Raw genomic sequence first — 20,134 nt, forward strand, 5'->3', positions numbered from 1 at the left:
TGAAACAGACTGGTCTGATCCCACTGGAATATAAATATCCATAGGGGCTGACCACACAAACATATCTGGGACCAGGCTGCATGACCACTACTGACCACTACTTCTACCAGGACACATGTGGGGAAATCTGATATCTTCATCAAGGCACTGCTCCCATTAAATTCCTTGATTATGTAATATACCCTGTTGACATAGGTGTTTTCCCTTTAGGCCTTTCATTATTGTGAAATCTGTATGCTACATTGCACTAGTAAAGGAGGTGAAGAGGAAGTACGACTACAAAAATCCTGCAGTGGGTAAATGCTCACAACACAGAATAGACCCTGTGGATTTAAAAACATTCTGACCCCTTCACTTTCACCACATTTTCTTAATGGTATAGACTGTATACATAATTGACATCCTTTGTTCTTAAATCATTCCTGACATGACTCTAAATCTTGATTGGTGTCCATCTGTGTCCAAGTGAATTGTTTGTACATTATTTCAAAAGGCACAAAACTCTCAATATGAAAAAAGATTCTCCCATCTGATGAGACTGTAACAGAACTATTAGGCCTGAATGCCAAGCAATGTCTTGCAAAAACAAAGTACCAGGCCAATGTCATCCCAGGGTCAAAGGTGGGAGCATCATGCTATGGGAAAACTTCACAGTGGCAAGGACTGAGAGACTGGTCAGGATTGAAGGAATAATGAGCTGAGCTAAAAGCAGAGAAACGCATTTACTTGAGATATTTCAGATATGTATTCTTCAAGAAATTGGTACAACCTTCGCTTTGTCATTATGGTTAATTGTGTCTAGATTGATGGCAATGTTTTTATTCAATTATAAATGAAGCCTATAACACAATAGAATGTGGGGAAAGGGAAGTGGTTTAAATATTTTCCAAAGGCACAGTACATTGTATGCTAGCCAATTTCTCCAGAAAAAAAATAATACATTTTCATTTTATTCTAACAGTAAATCACTTAAATTATTGGATATAGTTTTACTGGGATTAAATAGAGCCTACTGAAGTGACCAATGGGCTTCAACAATCACATCTAAAGATTTGTTAGTGTGATCTCATGCACTGTAGTGACAGGTCATTAGACTAAACAGTAAAAGACAGATAAGTAGATAAAGAGCATGTCATAAAGTGTCATTTCTATGAAGGGCAATAAAGTATGGTAATATACAGTACCAGCCAAATGTTTAGGCACACCTACTCATTCTGGGGTATTTCTTTAGTTTAACTATTTTACACAATGTAGAATAATAGTGTAGCCATCAAAGCTATGACGTACCACATATTGAATCAAGAAGTAAAGAAATGTCTTAAACAAATAAAAATACATTTATATTACAGATTCTTCAAAGTATCTGCAATTTGCCTTAATGACAGTTTTGCAATCCCTTGGCATTCTCTCAACCTGCTTCATGAGGTAGTCACCTTTAGGTGTCTAAAGATTTTAAAGGTGTCTGTGTTGAGTCACATGATGGGGACCTCATGACTGTGGGACCCTATCAAAAAGCTCTACCCTTGGATGAAGAGGGGTGAAAACTTTGTTCAAGAGTGGGTGAATGTGGGCTTCTGCTTCTCTGCGCGAGAAACAATAAAAACATAATATAATTATATTGTTGGGTTATAAAAATCTAAAAAAGTTATGCAGTAGATACGTAGGCTGAAGTCTTGAATGTTGATATGAGAAGAAAAAAAATACCAGTGTGTTATTATCTACTGTGTCATCCTAACACAGGCGGTTTTAAATGCAGTTCGTGGGTTACTTCTGATGGTAAGCGGGTAAAATGTGCAAAGTCATTGTGCTGTGAGGTTGTTAAATACTCGTATTCACTGAATAGCTGGGATGTGGCCATATCAGTGTTCAAACATCGCGAGATTTGAACCTTGTATATATTTCCAAGTAATTCTTCTCATTCTCGGCACTCATCGTCTCAAGCTGCCGCGGTTGTGCTGAAGCGGAGGTACGTGTCTTTCAGTCTAATGAAGTATAGATACTTTTTCGGTTGTTCAAAATAAATAATAAATCATTACTTGGAGATACGACTTTTGGTACAGTTGTATTACCTTCTCACTTTCTTTTATGTAGCCTAATATTACCGGGATCCGACTGCTGTTTTTAACGTATATTGACAATATAATAATTGCACATGTTTAGTCTTTCGATGTTTTTTTAAAGGGGGTACAAGTGGCATTCAGATTTTGTTCTTTGAAATACAAAAAATATAATGAAAACACATCTATGTCGAAAAACAAACTCATTGTTTAGCTTTCGATTTTTAGGAACTAGTTCACATAGACTTTTTATTATTTTAAATAGGATTTGATGACTCTTGTGCACTACGTTCAAGTTCAAAATCAAAGGGTTGACCCTAATAGACCAGGTCTAGGCAACGCGGCGATGTCGCGGGGCGGTTATTGAGTGCATTCCAAAGTGCGCCCAAGCGTCCGTTCACCTTGAATAGTGAACTTCCGACTACTCCACATCTGCTGCATAAGAGGAAGCCATAGGCTGCGTGCAGGGTCCACGTACGTTTTAGTCAAAACATTTCCTATTTAGAACTTAATTATTTTATATGAGAACAAAATGTTTCTCTTTGTTTTCCTATTTTATTCTCCAAAAGCAGAAATTGGTTTTGTTACAGTTGAGGGGACTGACTGCGACTGAGTTGAAGGGCTAGACAAATACAAAAATCAACACAGAAAATATATGGAGAGAAAGCTGAAAAATGTATATCCAAAAGATTTCAGAGATGACCCACAAATCACTGACCAAGCCACCACACCCACACATTGCTTTTTGTGATTCTGTTTTTCTCCATAATGCTCATCAACCAGAAGGTCAGTGAGATGAGCATGTATAAGGACATGCTTGCTTAACATCTGACTTAGTAAGCATTTGTAGGCCCCTAACTCATCTGAAGGCAGTCACCAGATTGCAATGCGAGACAGATTTTTTTGCTAACGATGCTCCCACATGGAGAGACACCTCCATGGCCAGTCACTGCACAGTCCACATTTCTTAATGCAGGTGCGGGAAAGCTGCTGCTCAGCAATACATTTGAATGTATCAGGGAGACTGGGGGTGAATGTTACATCGGGCATCTCGCAAATCCCATTGAAACTTCTGACACTCACACAACATTTAGCCAGACAGTGACAGATGGTGCTGACATTATTTTACCTGCTGGTAGACTAGTTAATATGAATCAGTTGGACAGTAGCATGAATTACCTGAACAATCATCACAACATTATAACGATTTTCAAAGAGCATCAATTGAATTTTGTAAAAAAAAATGTACTTCTTTGTAATATTGTTTCAGATTTGTGACATTATTATTTACTTCTGTAAAAATAAGCAGTTCTCAAATCCTATTCCCTGAATTTCTGGAAGGAAGTTTGTGACAAATTAGAACCACACAACCTGCATGTGATTTTGCAGTTTGCTGGGTGGCACGTTATGCTTTCCTCCATTCATTGGAATTTCGCCTTGCAAGTTTGTGGACAGTGATCACTATTGTTAGGGCAGACACAAGAGGATCTTGTTACTACATCCAGCATCTGTGGTGCTGTAGATGAAAGAATTGACTTTTTTCACAGAATAGTTTATTCCTGAATTGTCTTCAATAATGGTCACATTATAGCTTCAATACTAAAATGATTTTTTTCAGTTCTCCTACAGTGTTCTTGAGGATCTTATTAATATTTAAAATGTAATGCTGCTATACTTAATATTAACACCACCAACCCTCTTTTCTCCCTCCTCTGTAAAAAGTGAAAGTGAAAATGGCTTCGGGGAAAGCACGTATTGGGCACCCAGCTCCTCACTTTAAGGCCACAGCAGTAATGCCAGATGGCCAGTTTAAAGACATCAGCATTTCTGACTACAAAGGTAGGCCCAATACTGTGCTCTGTAGTATTCTAAACAGTTTTTATTGTGTCTCTTTGTATGAGGTAAGTTTGTATGGGGTTCAGGATTATACAGTAACAGTTTAATAGTACTGTAATGACATTCACTGGTTCCAGAGGAATTTGACAGGCGTTGTCTAGGCAAGTTGTCTATTGTCTGTGTCTTGTGTCGCCTGCCCCCAGGGAAGTATGTGGTGTTCTTCTTCTACCCGCTGGACTTCACGTTTGTGTGCCCTACTGAGATCATTGCCTTCAGTGACGCTGCAGAGGAGTTCAGGAAGATCGGCTGCGAGGTCATTGGTGCATCTGTCGACTCTCACTTCTGCCATCTTGCATGGTACTTGATTTGCACAATTGCCTGTTTTGATTAGCACAATTATTTGTCTCACATTGCAGTTGGTACATTGCCTTTCTGTTACATCTGCTCTCCCGTTAAGGAGTAAGCAGAATGATAAGAAATGCATTTTCCTAGCTAAACTGACTAAGACACACCTGTAACCACACAACACCTTGCATCGTTCTGCCCCAAAACAATCAAAATATCTGTAGGGGGATTTAAAGTGAGAACTATTGCAGCTCCATGATGAACAGTGCTGACTTAGCCAAAAGCAAAGCTTGTCCATGCTCTGCACGCCTCTTCAGCTCTATAACAATCCACCATAGCGCTCATTCAAAGTGTAATGCATTTAGAGATATCCCATATATCTAATCCACCAGCGCTCATTCAAAGCAATTTAAGAAATCAATTAGAGGCTAAGATTGGAGGTATACTTTATACCATTGGTTTTCCCACCTTTGGCAACCCACTTTAAAAATGACAAACCATCGTGACCCAAATGATACAAAACAGAATAATGTTCTCAACATGTACAGTATTCATATTATAATTCGTAGTAGTTTCTCAGTATGTATCACTATATACTGTTATTATCAGTAATAATATATTTTTTAAATCTTACAAATAGGAACAGTGGGACCTTATAATCACAACCATCAAAATGACCAAGTTTAGGTCAGACCAAGCACATTTGCCCAAATATTAATTAAAGACTACTAATAAGAGGTTCTAGATGCTTCTGCTTTGTTTTCCATGCAGTATAATCGGGTGTGCAACATGCATATCAGATGCAGAGTTCAATATATCACAGTGCTTTGTCTTTATGATTGTCCGAAAGCAATGTGGAAAATCACATTTTTAAACTAAGCTCAATCTAGGACAGGTAACTGTTCATAAATAAAAAGAGGCCCAGAAACGGTCCATTCAGGTCCATGGAGGGAGCTCCACAATATTATTATCCCATCTGCATCGGTTCTTATTTCCTGGACCAATTCAAATCTGTGAATTCAAACCAGGGACTGAGATATCGGGTGTGCCCAATTTTAGTGGGAAATTAATTACTACCATGCATATTACTGTCAAACGGATTAATTGTTGGGGGAAATATGAACATAAAAAGCTTATCTTAGGCCTGCCTGTTGTAGTAGGATAACTCTCCTGTCTGCAGCTCCAGTCCGGACGTCACCCACTGAACCTGGGCTACAATAACTGTTCAAAAATATAAACGTCGCTGACTGAACTTGGACAACAATATAAGATCAATAACAGTACTAGTAGAATCCAGACAAATGTTGTTTTTTACCGCCAGGTGTTATGAAGGGAAAATTACGTCCATTGTTGTGATCCATGTTATGAGGGTCACCTCAAATATGGTCATGTGTGTACCGATAGGACCAACACACCTCGTAAGCAGGGCGGTCTGGGTGCCATGAAGATCCCTTTGGTTGCTGACACACTGCGTTCCATCTCTACAGACTACGGAGTGCTGAAGGAAGACGAGGGCATTGCTTATAGGTTAGTTCACATCAGACAAGTTCAATAGTCAAAGTACAGTGTATATGATAAAATCCAGATAAAATGCAAACACGAAACTGTGTTAACAGCCTGCTAAGCTAAAGCCAGGCTATTGATTCGGGGGGTTAAGACAAGTCATCAGATCCCAGGAAGGTTACCTATCTCTGAGGTGTCAAGTTACAAAATATATTTCTATGTATTCTGCCTTTTCTTTTTTCAGGGGCCTTTTCATCATTGATGACAAAGGCATATTGAGGCAAATCACCATCAACGACCTGCCTGTGGGACGCTCTGTTGATGAGACCATTCGTCTGGTGCAGGCCTTTCAGTTCACTGACAAACATGGAGAAGGTGCATAAATACCATGGCTATCTTCGGTCTTTCACAAAATGTGTCTACTTCCTACACTTAATTAGACTACCCTGCTGCAGTGCCATATTTCATCATGTATAGCGGCATTAGCTGTCATACATACATATGTGAACAGCAATTAGGTCACAATTACCACTCTTTCCTTTGAGGTAACATTATATTCTTGTAAAAGCTAGGAACATCCCTACTAGCACAAGACGTTGAGTAAATGTCTTTCTGACTGAAAAGACATCTTTGAAATGATTTTGCTAAGAGGGATTAGACTGATTGTACATTTTTATAAGTTTGATGCTCAGATTAAAAGCATGGTTTGGTTATCATACTGCATTTTACTGAAACACACCTGTGGTTTTTCCTTAGTCTGCCCTGCTGGCTGGAAACCAGGAAGCGACACCATCAAGCCTGATGTCCAGAAGAGCAAAGATTTCTTTTCCAAACAGAAATAAGCCAACAGGGGTCTCCAGCCTGCTGTAGAACAACTACAATACATTTCAAGAGAACAATGAAGAGCTGTAGTCTACCTCTGTGCCTGGGAACAGTAGAACAACGTCATCAGCATCCCCTTATATGTCAACTGTTTGGATAGAGTGAAAATGATTATGACCAGTGTATGTTTTTTCTGTGGTATTATTTTTGTATTATCTGAGGACATCAGCTAGTGCTCTTTTAAGACCGTCTGTGAATGGAGGAACAACATCTTTACAATAAAGACTTCGGGAGAAAATGTTATTAGATTATTTTTTACAGTGAATACCCAACTACAAAACGTCCTTAAATCGTGTAGCTAAATAAAACTTTTACAGAGAAAAACTTCTAACTTGATTGCCATGAGTTATAGGAAAAAAACACGTTGTGTATTACGTGGTGAAATTAAAACAAATATTTGAATACAAGTTTGCTAGAAAGTATTTCTCTCGGTATACTGCACATGGTTGAGATGTCAATCACAACAAGCGCACGTGCTGTGCATGCTGCAATGTTTTGCTGTACACTTCACCTCAGGTTCAACAAAGATGACTATTCTTAAAATAGTTTAAGTAGGTAGCTAGAAAATTTGACAAATAGCTATATCTTGAACATTATCGGCACATACGCCCATGTATTATTTTAATACATTTCATTTTAAAATAGTTGACAATAGTACTACACATTTCTAAGGAAGGTTAGGAACGCGGCTTGTGCCTCCAGTTACCTAGCAAGTTCTGTGGTAGCCAAAACGTAACACCGCAGTATAACGTTCACAGTATGGCAGCTGGGAAGACTTGTTACAGGCCAAAAAAGCAGGAGACAGCAGAGGTATGACAACAAAACAGTCAATATGAGCTTGTGTAATTGAATATGAAAATAAGTACATGTAGCATGTGTAGAAAATGTGCGTTCCATTAGTATCTACATTGGCAACGAAATCAGCTAGCTAGCTTAGTTTGCTAGCTAGCTTAGTTTGCTAACGTTAGCGATCTAGTCCGCTAGTAACATATAAAGGCTCGGTTCATTCCATCATTTGGCGCCCTTAAGTGGCCTAAATATGACCGGATTTGAAAATACAGTTACGGCGCACTCCGTTGGTATTGCGACAATGGGCATTTTTTTCCTCTTCTGGTTGGATTTGAAATAAATTATTTGTGTACAGATGAGATTGTTGACAAATTAAAGGGAAAATATTTGTAATGAGTGGTTCGTGCACTCCATCCCTAATGTCCTTCTGTGTAGTTCTGGGCGGACTTGCTGACAATTTGATCTGAATTCTGCAATGACAATCTTAGTCACCTGGGAGAGTTCCTTCCAGGTTTTCCTTACATCTCACAGAAATGCACGCGTCTCATATGCTTTTCACCACATTAATTTCTGACAATTTTTCTAATGTATTTCCCATATATCTAAATGCAGATTTAACTTTAGGCACTGATCCTGCGGAAACACTAACTGGTTGAGCAGTCTTTGAGACTGAAGCTCCTGCCATCCATGTCCTAACAATTAACCCTCAAAGTAACTTAGTCCTTTTCCTCTTGCCATCTTGATCCAAAATCGAGGTCAGCTTGGCCTGTTCAGTGTTTTTATACATGCCACAGACCATAATATAGTGTTAATTGCTTAATTGTCTCATGCAGTACACCTGTGTGGAAGCATCTGCATTTTTAATGTTTCTCCATTTATTTATTCAGGGTTTTCCTTTCATTTTCCTCTTGTTTGTGTGTGTGTATATATATATATATATATATATATATATATATACACACACACACACACACAGAAATTTAGAAAAGACACCTTTTATTCATAAACCTCCTATTTCAAGGCACAATAAGCATTAGGGGAGATTACTATATTGTTTCAGGTCAACAAATTAAGCACTTATATTTAGAATTTGGTCACATATCCTTTGCATGCCTGTCTCCATTGACACCACCAGGTTGGTTCTGTTTTGTGTTGATGCTCTCTAGGCCAGACCTATAGACAGCAGTTGTTTGTTTTGAGGCAGACTAGACATTCCTGTACACTTCAGAGTTCATTCTGCTGCTGCTTTCAAGTCAGTTGCAGTGGCTGCCAGAATGCTATGGATCTTTGGCAGTAAAAACAAATTACCTACACTGTCCTCTTGCAATCACACTGGCCCATGTTAATTTACATCTATCCCCAAAACCTTTTTTTAAACATTGCAGGCTCTTTTGAATTTCATTGACTCTTTGACATACACTCCAAGATAGATTTGATTAAAAGAGCAGGTCAGCTTCAAACCCCTGCTGCAGTAGTAAATGGGCAACAGAGGCACAAGCATATACCACAGGATCACCCTTGGCCTCCAGTATATGCTTCAATCGAACAGGAATTGTTTGATTTAAAATACACTTTTTAATGTACAGAACAAAAATCACTATACAATTGTTTTCCATTTTGTAGTGGACCAGCTTATTTCAAAACAAACTGAAAACTGAAGAACAGTCCCTGGTCTTTGTGAAACGAATGATGGCCCTTGCCATTTCTTCAATCACGTATCTCAGAGGAATTTTTCCTGAAGACGCCTATAGATCTCGTTATCTAGAAGGTGATGTAGAAAAGCACAGAATTGTTTCCATGTTTACCACATAACCAAAATAATGTTGTTGTATACAGTAGCTAGTGTCTTTTTCTGCAACTGATTTAGACTGTCCACCAGATTTATCCATCAAAGTTTTATGTGAAGACTGCACAACACCTGGTGCTTGCAAAATTGTGAAGTGGTAAGTACATTACATACCAAGGTCATGTTCAACAAAGGAGCTGTCCGCATTTGACAACACTCACATTTGATCAGACAGTGGCTCATATTTTGATGTGAAATAATACTTTTTAAGGATGATGGGCTGTTTTGACGCATTAGAGAGAGGATATGTAAGTACAGATTAATGTGGTTCTTTTGTGTTTTATGATGCAGCTTTAACATAATACAGAATGCCATCTGTTTAACTTGTCTGCTTGTCTTTTCAGCTTCAGACTGTGTTTATTGGGGTCAGTGATTCAAAGCAATAATTTGTCTTTACCTAAATACCTTGACTGCTTAAGATGTCTCACTATTTCAATTAAATGGAAGCTTGATCTTTTGTATAATTTTGAATGCAGGTCTGCACCAATCCAGATAACCCCAATGTACGTTCTCCTTAAGAATAAAAAAAACTTTGCACACACCCACACTTTCCATTGCTTTTGTTTTTGGTTAAAAGAAATCCTGTAATACCTGTCTGTGGTAGAGAACAACAACAGAAAAAACATTCAAATACAGAGAAGTTTCAGTGCTCCTAACATGGTGTTGCTTCTCCCTCTCTTAGTGCATCATTGAGTCATACCAGTTTAAGTTCAGATACACAGAGAAAGGACCAGAGTTGGACATACTGAGGTCATTTTGCTACTTCAATCATCTTCTCATTTTCTTAGCTTCGAGTCAGCCTAAGGTAACTAGCTATGAACTTCTTGAATTCCCCAGGAACAAAAACGTGGAGATGAAAGTGACAATGGAGGACACCAAGAACGCCTCAGTCCTCTTGATCAGGAAGTTGTTTCTTCTCATGCAGAACCTTGACGTGCTCCCTAACAATGTTTGCCTGACCATGAGGCTGTACTACTTTGATGACAGTAAGGCCAATACCTTTGTGTACAATAAGGGTTATTACTGTACATATTTTTGGAACCTCAACAAGTCAGGGACTATTGAGGTTCATGCTTTTGAACTGTTAGGTCATGTCTTTCGTCTTTCTTCCATTATACACATGGAATTTGACAATAATTTGACCCCCCAAAAAAGTTTTTATTTTAGTCAGTGTAGTCTTTATAAAATGTGTTTATAGCTACACTATGCAGTGAATAGGACTTTGGAAACTCATGCAGAATGATGTTCAGTTAATCATTAATTATCCTGTTATTGTTTTTCTTCTGTCACCAGTCACCCCGGCCGACTATGAGCCTCCAGGCTTCAAGGAGGGGGTGGACGACCACATGTGGTTCGAGGGCAAGGCGGTGCTCTTTGGAGTGGGTGAGGTGCAAACCCCTTTCCATACCCTGAAGATGAAGGTGGCAGCAGCACAGAGCCGTGTGGAGAAGCTGCAGGAGGGGAACTACTTGAGGGAGAGCAGCCCAGTCTCTCCAGTCCAGAATCACACTCTGCTAGGCCCAAGGGCAACCGGTACACAGGTGGGCTGGTTTTAACAAAAGCCAAAATAATATGGCTAAATCAAACAGCGTTCAAGACAGGACTCTCATTTCCACTCACCCAGATCAACGCAAAAAAATTGTGTAGTGTACTCAACTGACAGGCCTTCTGTCACAAAAGATTGCTGTTATTTTCTATTTTCTTTGAATTTTTACAGGATCCTAACAATGACAGCTACAAAGAAGACATTCCCTCTGAAGATGGTAATACAAAATGATAATCAGATCAATCAGTTACTTTCTTTGTATGAAACCCAGGTACATTTTGTGGTATAAATAACTAATAACTTATTTGATGCATCAGTAAAACTTTTTTGTTGACAGAGTCTGCACAGTTCAAGAAACCCAAGAAACCTGTAAAAAATGTAAGTGATTTTCTGGGCACTTTGTTGGTTATGTGCAAGGTCTCCATTTTTGGTGTTGTCATTGAGGAAGTCAATATGTCATTGAGGAAGAGAATATAGAGGGTTACATGGGTGAAAATCAACACAATGGAGTAAAAACAACATTCATCCAAACAGAGGAAAGCAGCTGCCAAAAAACTGGTAAAGAAAAAAGGAAAAGCATGCTGAAGAAAAAAAAGCTTCACCAGCTCGCTGTCAAACAGTGAACATAACTGTAGATTGTTTACATGAACACTGTTTTATTTCTATGCCTCTTTGTTATTCATAAGTGGTAAATGAGTTCAGGCCATGCTCCTTTGTTTTCAGTTGTTAATACAAATGTTTATACAACACATTAAGCTACAGCAACTGATAAACAGCTGATAGACAGATATATTATAATCTATATAATCTATATTATCCCGTTCAAAGAAGCAAATCCTAGCCACTTGATTATTTAGCCTTTCTTTTATATTAAATGAATTAACATTTGTATTATATCTACTGTATGTTTAATAACTATATGTATGGAATTAAAGTTTTACTTCAAAGCCTATTTATAAAGCCATCATTTATACAGATCTTCAAAACAGAGAGACATCTCACAACTTTGAAATAATAAAAACATATTTTGTGATCATAAATGTATAATACAATGAATTATGTACAACTACAAAAAACATTGATTTACAGAAATGGCAAACGCTTGACAGAAGTGAAAGCGCCACAATCATCCTCTGTAGCCTACATTCCAATGCAAACAACTATGCAAGATGCACAATGGGACTTGGGAACCACATCTGCATAAAGTTCATGCTTATCTACATTGTTATGTAAGCAATCTATAGTTTTGAGAATTAGGAAATAGTTACAGAAACAAAAGGCATGGCTCTCCTGATTTATATATAAGTCTCAGTAAATAGTCAAACTTATTACATTATTAAATTTTTTACATACCCTTTTAAGTGGACAGAGATGCCAGGTGTATTAAGTTACTGTACTATATCCATAATTCAATACATACCAGAGTACCCTAGTGTCCACACAGCTTCTTTCTATGGGAGGTCTTTTTGTGCTACAGGAGGTTGGCGTTTCCTCCCCCAGAATGCCTCAGAGTGGTGGAGTCCAGTGGTTCAGTATAGTGCTTTTAGAAGAGACTGTCTACGTCCCCCATCTCTACAAACACTGTCTTCATTTGTGTGTAGTGCTCTATTGTCACCTGACCATTCTCTCTCCCTATGCCTGTGGGCAGACAACAGCATAGTTTTATTCTTGACACGAGCCTTTACTGTTCTTGACAATAGACTACTTACCACAAGGAAATACTGTCAAACATGCCGACACACAAATGTATTCCAATGAACCAATCTGATTTATGCACTACAAATAACAACGCCTTCATGTTTATAATTCTGATTAACATTCTAACAGAAGAAAATTACAGTTAACTATGTAGTACAGTAATTACCTGACATTTTGAACCCTCCAAAGGGCACCTCCACAGGAGTGATGTTATAGTTATTAACAAAGCAGGATCCGGCCTTCAGCTGTTCAACTACACGGTGGGCTCGCTTCACATCACTACATACCAGACACATTGCAACAAGTAGGTCAAACTCTGCAATGGGACGAAATGTCAATCTAAAATGTGAACCTCATTTGTCAGAATATTTTGAAAAAATTAAAGCTATTTGGGGTTTTAGGCTGGATGTCCACAAAAGCACTTACTGACAATTAATGATGCAAAAAAAGCACTCAAAAATGTATTATTATTGATAGGTGTTCTTCCTACTAATAACCACATTGTACGAGGTCATCACCTGGTGAAGACCCCAGCAGCCAGGCCAAGGGCAGAGGCATTGGCCCTCCGCACAGCCTCTTCCTCTGTTTCAAAGGACAACACAGACATCACAGGCCCAAAGATCTCCTCTTTCACACACGTCATTTCGTCAGAGCAGTCACCTACGGCCAAGAGACACAGGGACAAGAAAGAGAGGGGGATAGAAATGTAAAATTACTACAATGAAGATTAAAGTGAAATATGACATGCATCTCACACAGCCTGAATAGTCCATAATAAAACGAGGCTCACCCAACACACAGGGCGTCATGTAGTATCCACCACTGAGTTTGGCATCTGAAGGGACAAATCGTTCCCCTCCACACAACACCTTGGCTCCCTGAGTCAAAGCAGTGAAATTGTGGTATTTCAGTAGGCTATCACCTGGCAGGCAATTATATTATCTGAATCAAACTGCTTACCAGGAAAATACAATAAACTATTGAAAAGACTGACTTACTCCGCCTTCCCCTCTCTGTCCACCCTCTTCCCCTCCCACTATTCCTCCAGCTCTTCCTCTTTGTTGCTGATAGCATCTTTGTATTGTACCTCTTTCCTGGCCTGTTCAACAAAGCCTAGGACTCTGTTAAGATGTGGCCGGCTGATCAGTGCTCCCATACGAGTGCTGTCCAACTGTGGGTCCCCTATCTCTATGGCCTTGGTTCTCCTCACAACCTCCTTAAGGAACTCAGGCAGGATCTGTCTCTGAACAAAAACCCGAGTTCCATTGCTGCACACCTGGGTTGGACACAAACATGCTTGTTTTAATATTTGGCACATTTTGGGGATCAAAATGTGCCAAATCTTATTTTTTTTCTAACCCTGAAACCTAACCATTATCCCCCCCGCCACAAAAAAAAGTTATTAATTGAAACTTAACTCCTAAACACAAACCTAACCCTTAATGTCAAACCTTAACCCCAAGCCCAAAAGTTACAAACAAACACACAGTAAAAAGTTACATTCATAGAGGTGCTAATGTTGAAGGACTTGGTTTAACCATGTTCAAAGTGTTAAAACTTGTAACAGCCCACAACCTACCTGGCCCTGAGAAAGGAAGTTAGCCATGAGAGCCCCGTTCACTGCGTTTTTCAGGTCACTGTCCTCAAATATGAGCAGAGGAGACTTCCCACCCAGTTCGAGTGTAACATGCTTCACCCCCTTGGAGCACATCTCCATGATCTGAGGGTCAGGAGTGGTTTGTGTGTTAATAACAAAGACTACTTGCGGTCATGTTCTAGGATTGTTACATTTACCTTCTTGCCTGTGGGCACACTGCCAGTGAAGGAGACCTTAGCCACGTCAGGGTGGTGGCACAACAAGGTGCCCGTCTCCTGCCCACCCTGGACTACGTTGAACAGTCCCTCTGGGGCTCCGGCCTTGGCATATATCTCAGCCAGCAGCACCGCTGTCACTGGGGTGAGGGGAGAAGGCTTGAACACCATGGAGTTGCCTGATAGCGAAAAAGTGACACACAGGGAGACAGTTGAGATTGTACCAATGTAGGTTCAACATGTCGCAGTTGCATTTGTGACGTGAAATCGGTGCAGTTTTATCTTTCTACTGTCACAAGGAATGTCATCACCATACCACAGGCCAGGGCTGGGGCAGACTTCCAGGCAGCTATTTGGAAGGGGTAGTTCCAGGCTCCAATCCCCACACAGACCCCTAGAGGCTCTCGGCGTGTGTAGGCAAAAGATCCCCCCGTCAGCTGGACATGCTGTCCTGGAAAAGTACAGGATGGGCAAACTGTGATCATCAGCACTGATAGTCAGGCAATAGGTGGCAGTAGCATATCGATCTAAACACCGTGCTCGAGCCAAACGCTAAATCACGCGTGCAGGGGTTATTTTCTTCTCTATGAGTTTGGTCCACATACTTCCCTCTTATTTTAGAATGGAAAATCTTTGTACACTTCCCAATACCGCCCCAGTCCAACAGCCCTATCCTTCATCATGCCAACCTGCCAGAGTGTTGGCCAGCCCAGAGTAGTACTCTATACACAGTCTGGCAGAGTCCACATCCATCCGGGCCTCTGTGATTGACTTCCCATTGTTCACCACCTCGATCTCTGCAATGTCCTCTCTCCTGTTCTGTCCACAACAGGAGAGCAAATGTTCAATAACAGCATACACTCAAGTCCTGCCCAATAATACCCCTTTCTGCCCACCCCTAGACGGGACCTGGGTTACAGGGGTACAGCTGGACTATACGCCAGGATATATGCAACCAAGGTAGATTGTGCACAATCTGTGAATGAAGTGCACGTGGAACTGTAGTAGGCTACTAGTGTTTTCAGTAGGGATCCATTACCTCTGGGTCCAATAGGTGAACATGGATTATAATAATTGAGGTTGCTAGTAGTCTACTTTTCAGCATGAAATTGTTTATGATGTAGGCTAACGCAATGATTTTATTGATGCCTGTTGCTACAAGGACAACTGTTAATGTAACAACTCACAATCTGTCCATGTATTTATGGTTGCTACTACAAAGCTACGGATTTGTTTAAAGCACCCAAAAAGTATTAATGCTTCTGTGGTTTTAGAAGTGTGGATCAGTGCTACAATAAACTCAGAACTTTATTATTTGTATGCAACATGCACCAATCTGGTAGGTACCAAGTGACTACAGTAGGATTATATCCTCTCCCTATCACTTAGGTCTGACAGGCGTGGACTGCCATTTGGAAGCTCCCGATACACAAGTTAACATACAGTATTTACAAACAGTATAAAGATCAAGAGCTGTGGGACTGATTCCGGGTTTAGTTCTGACTGGAAGAACAGACCTGAGAATTTTGAGGTAATTGTCATGAATGGATGCATCACAGGATGGATACCTCAATAATACGGGCCGCTTCAATCATGATGCGTGCCCTCTCCATCCCTGACATCCTGTTCCAGGTCTGGTAGGCTGACTGGGCGGCTTGCACTGCCTGATCAACCTCCACAGTTCCACACGACTCCAGGTTACACAGAACCCTACCTACAACCAAAACAAAGCATGCATCCAGTAAAATATACACAAATACTCCATAAACCATCTGACAAGACAAAAAAATACAATGGCACATTGAAATTGTGCGTTCTGTCGATCTGTGTGACTCCAGAGCCATATGTACATGTATATTCTGAATATAAAGTATGGCCTTTCATCACACGTGTACGACTTAACAAGGAACAAGGCTAAGACTAATTTATGTTTCATAAAAACTATGACAGGAAATAGCTTTAAGATGCACTTAAAAAACACAGTAGATACCAGTTGCAGGTTCGTAAACAGGCTCTGAGGTTGACTCATTTTTAATCTTCACTCGGTCTCCGCTCCAGAAGTTCAATGGGAATTGGACGTCCATGGTCCCGGACGAAATGCTACGTATACACGTAGGAAGTAGAGCAGCAGATCGCAGCCGTCGGACGACTGCAAGTTGTTTTTGAAGCATCTTTCTGCCAGTCAAACTTATGACTTTAGTTTGGTAAAACGTTAAGAAATTCTGACCATTAAAGTGTCAAAGCCAAAGGGGTACAAAAACCGTTAGCAATTATCATGCAACTTCATGTACTGTAAATGACCAAAAGAAATGTTGCGATCAGTACAACATTGGATGGCTAGCAGTCGAACTGGGTTGAGGTCGTTTCACTGACAGTTGTATACGGTTTTCATTGCACTTACGTGTAGTTGTAAGACTTCATACGATATTGTACAATTCGTATATGGCGTGAACTTTGTATTGCACGAATAACAACTGCTGACCAAATAGTGCCTCTGACGTTGGCCTACAAGTTAACCGTAAACCACAAAGAATATACGCAAAGCAATTCGAGCTACCTAGGAGAAAAAATATCACACGGAATATAATACTTTATTTAGAAATCATTTACATTTGCAAAGGTAGTTGAACAAGGCATAACAAACAACATAAACAGTTCATTCACTGTACAATGCTGAATAAAACACAGAACAACATCCAATCTTACATTCTGACATTGGCAAATTTACATTGATGTTTTTGATGTATTTTCAGGTTGCTGAGAACCGTGAAACTTTTACCACACTGCACACAACTAAATGGCTTCTGTCCACTGTGAAATCGCTCATGTCTTTGGCAATTGTCCTGCCTTGCAAACATTTTACCACAGAGTCTGCAACTAAATGGTCTCTCACCTGTGTGAACACTCTGATGTGACTTTAGTCTAGTTTTTTGAGTAAAGCTTTTACCACACTCAAGACATCTGTATGGTTTGACTCCAGCGTGAGAGTGCTGGTGCGCTTCAAGTTGACAATGGCGGTGGAAGCTCTTTCCACATAATGAGCAAATAAAAACTTTTTGGTTTGGTACAGCTCTCCAAACATTTACCATCCTCTTTGTTTTCAATCTGTTTTTATTAAGAATATGCTCTTGGTTGCGTGAGTTTGACTCAGATGGGCTCCCAGTTGCTCTTATGAGCCCTTGTGAAGAAGGTCCTGGATGTTGCAGTCTGGGTTGTAAAATCAAGCCCTCTATCACATCAGGGTGCATATTATCTCTATACTGCCTTTGTTCCGCTTGAACAGACTCTGACATTGCATTGTCATGATACATAGGATGACTCTTTGGTTCCACTTTCACTGGAACAGTGCTGAATATGTCATTAAGCGGTTTTCCCGCAGTGGACAAAGAGTTGCAGGGTCCTGGGTGTGATGGAATGGAAGCAGGATATTGATCTGTCTGAGAGGAGAACATCTGTAAGCATCTTTCTGTAGTGTAGGACTCATCTGGGTGGCCGGAGTCATTCCCACTTAGTCCTTGTGTAACAGAGGACCACAGGTCACCATCTCCCTCATCCATTCTGAAGTCCACACTGTCTTGGATTTCTGAATCTTGCATAGTTCCCTGAGCTACATGTTCTTCCACCTGCTCTGCTTTCACCAGAAACTCCAGTTCACTGGTCTCCTCAACGTGTCCTGACTGCTGCAGATCACTGAACCTCTCAGGTTCTTCTACAGATGTGGCTTGCGCTTTCTGGTCCCCTTGATTTCCTGGAAGTAAAGTACACAGCTTATTTAACTGTTAGAAATGATCAAATCCAATAAAGCATAAAAAAACTATTTAACACAGCAAAATAAACAGGGGTTACGTTGGGTTGCAAAACGTTTCATGAAACAAAACCAAGCTGAATGAAATGGAAAGGGACTGCTTTTTTCAAATAGATTTTCTATTGGACAACATGCAATTCCCTCTTTTAGTTTTTATTTGTGACACATTTTCTATATGACAAATGTATGCATGTCCCTCCCCAGTTAAACTAAACTAAAGCGCTTTATTTGGCAGAATAAATACACCACTGCCACAGGATTTAGTTTGCCAAAACTTTTTGCAAACAAAACATTTTGTCAAACTGCTTCCACTGGACAGAACAGAACAAAATAGGGAGCATCCTAACTAAATGTGTCCAATAGAAGCTGTTTGGCACCAAGCTGACTGCCATTGTCTAAGTTTGAGTCTTGACTGTGACAGCTGACAAGTGTCTGATCGCCATGTGGAATGCAAAATTGCCAGCATTTCCCAGGGAAGGGACAGCATGTTTATCAGTTTGACATGTGTACAGCCATGGGGAAACAATACACGAGTTTCTATCTGTGGGGTCAATGCCCCATTTGCCCCCCGTGGCGCCAGGCCTGACAACCATGTAGACCTTCTCAAACGGAGTAGAACTTCACCTGCCATCCATGGGAATCAGAATAGACTTTGCGATCGGTAAGTGAATTTTGTTACTCAAGTGGATTCAAAATTCAACCCTGATTCTGCCCTCACGCACACTTCCTGTTTGGAGGAGCATTGCAGAAAGCGCTAAGAAATGGCTTAGAAACATGCCTAGTAAGGTGAGGAAGGTTTGCCGAGATCTTCTAATGTCCCAAATAGTGTCGTGATGAGACAGGACAAAGACACAATAAGATACGACGAGTATAGGCAAGGTAGAAAAACATGGTAAAAATGTGTAAATATTCTGTCTATGAATTTCGCAAACGTTTTGTTTGAGCAAATAGAATACACACGTCTTACGTGAAAACAGTAGTGAACACTCACCTTTTTGTGGAGACCCACTCCCGACCTGAATTCCATCAGCATGTTGCCTGTCTTTTGTCACTCGTGCTACTGCTTCCCTTTGAGCTTTTCTCAGTTCTCTTTCCATTACCTGTAAACTGTTTTGAAGGCTTTCTATCTCATTTTCTTTCCGACACATTTCCAGGCGTAGCACTACAGTGCCCTCGTCTATAAGTTTAGTTATTTCTGCAACAGCTGCTTTCGCTAGCACATCCATGATTGCAGCTATTTGTGTACTAAAAGAAACCGTGTTAGACATTGTTTTTCAAATAATAACCACCGTTATGACACAAAAAAACGAAATGCTAGCACCACTATGAAATTGTTATAACTGAATAGGTTCTATAGCTAAAGCTTATTATCGAAACCAAATGCGGCATTGTTTGTGGAAAAAAGATGGATAACGGAAATTACGACAAAAATGGCTACCGTAAACTTTCTAAGTAATGTACTCACTCAGCCCCAAGGTTTTACGCTGCTATATTTTTGTGGGAGTAGGGTCAGTTCTCCTCCACTGTAAATCCTTGTAGATCTAAGGAATGCACCTTCTAAATGTTCCCTGTCTCTTGCCCTGTTTAAACTTAGGAGGACATGAGGTCTTGGCCTGCACCTCTGGAGTACCTGGCTTGAAAGACTGTCCCTGTCCAAAGTACTCCTGGTTGTGTTGCAGATCAAGACGATAACGATTCCAGCTGCCACTCTGCTGACACCCCCTCCCGGGTTGTCTCTGTCCTTGTCCTTGTCCATCTGGTCATGCTTCTGACCTGAACTAGGTTTAATAGACTCTGGACTCAGCCCACATTTAATTATTATAACTTTTACTCTTAATGTTCACCCGGCACAGCCAGAAGAGGACTGGTCATCCCTCTGAGCCTGGTTCCTCTCTAGGTCTCTTCCTACATTCTGGCATTTTTAGGGAGTTTTTCCTAGCTACTGAAATTCAACACTGTTGTTGTTTTCTCCTTAAGGTTACAGGCTGGGTGTTTTGTAAAAGCACTTTGTGACA

The 20,134-nt window shown here is 40.2% G+C and overlaps 3 protein-coding genes across 3 annotated transcripts; 2 read left to right on the top strand and 1 right to left on the bottom strand.

Annotated features, from left to right (window-relative positions):
* Positions 1 to 1,923: 1,923 nt before the first annotated feature.
* Positions 1,924 to 7,028, top strand: prdx1 (peroxiredoxin 1). The gene is given in 6 exon segments (NM_001311029.1): positions 1,924 to 1,966; positions 3,780 to 3,896; positions 4,097 to 4,250; positions 5,643 to 5,765; positions 5,986 to 6,116; positions 6,498 to 7,028. Coding segments are annotated over 5 exon segments (600 nt in total). The 5' UTR covers positions 1,924 to 1,966; positions 3,780 to 3,790; the 3' UTR covers positions 6,584 to 7,028.
* zte38 (zebrafish testis-expressed 38) lies at positions 6,969 to 11,422 on the top strand. Its single transcript, XM_034291103.1, has 12 exons — positions 6,969 to 7,433; positions 9,036 to 9,180; positions 9,292 to 9,355; positions 9,470 to 9,506; positions 9,603 to 9,623; positions 9,735 to 9,761; positions 9,941 to 10,008; positions 10,096 to 10,244; positions 10,552 to 10,799; positions 10,976 to 11,021; positions 11,142 to 11,182; positions 11,339 to 11,422. The coding sequence occupies exons 1-12, from the start codon at positions 7,383 to 7,385 to the stop codon at positions 11,387 to 11,389; spliced, it is 948 nt and encodes a 315-aa protein (XP_034146994.1). The 5' UTR covers positions 6,969 to 7,382; the 3' UTR covers positions 11,390 to 11,422.
* Positions 11,423 to 11,438: 16 nt separating this feature from the next.
* On the bottom strand, positions 11,439 to 19,546 carry aldh9a1b (aldehyde dehydrogenase 9 family, member A1b). Its single transcript, XM_010889932.3, has 13 exons — positions 19,111 to 19,546; positions 16,716 to 18,062; positions 16,305 to 16,489; positions 15,883 to 16,028; positions 15,004 to 15,133; positions 14,631 to 14,765; positions 14,297 to 14,493; positions 14,082 to 14,222; positions 13,590 to 13,778; positions 13,293 to 13,380; positions 13,021 to 13,162; positions 12,669 to 12,781; positions 11,439 to 12,442 (listed from the first exon to the last, which is right to left on the bottom strand). Exons 2-13 carry the CDS (start codon positions 16,733 to 16,735, stop codon positions 12,348 to 12,350), a joined length of 1,581 nt encoding a protein of 526 aa, XP_010888234.2. The 5' UTR covers positions 16,736 to 18,062; positions 19,111 to 19,546; the 3' UTR covers positions 11,439 to 12,347.
* Positions 19,547 to 20,134: the final 588 nt, after the last annotated feature.

The sequence above is a fragment of the Esox lucius genome, chromosome 3 (genome assembly GCF_011004845.1).
Source record: "Esox lucius isolate fEsoLuc1 chromosome 3, fEsoLuc1.pri, whole genome shotgun sequence".
Lineage (NCBI taxonomy): Eukaryota > Metazoa > Chordata > Actinopteri > Esociformes > Esocidae > Esox > Esox lucius.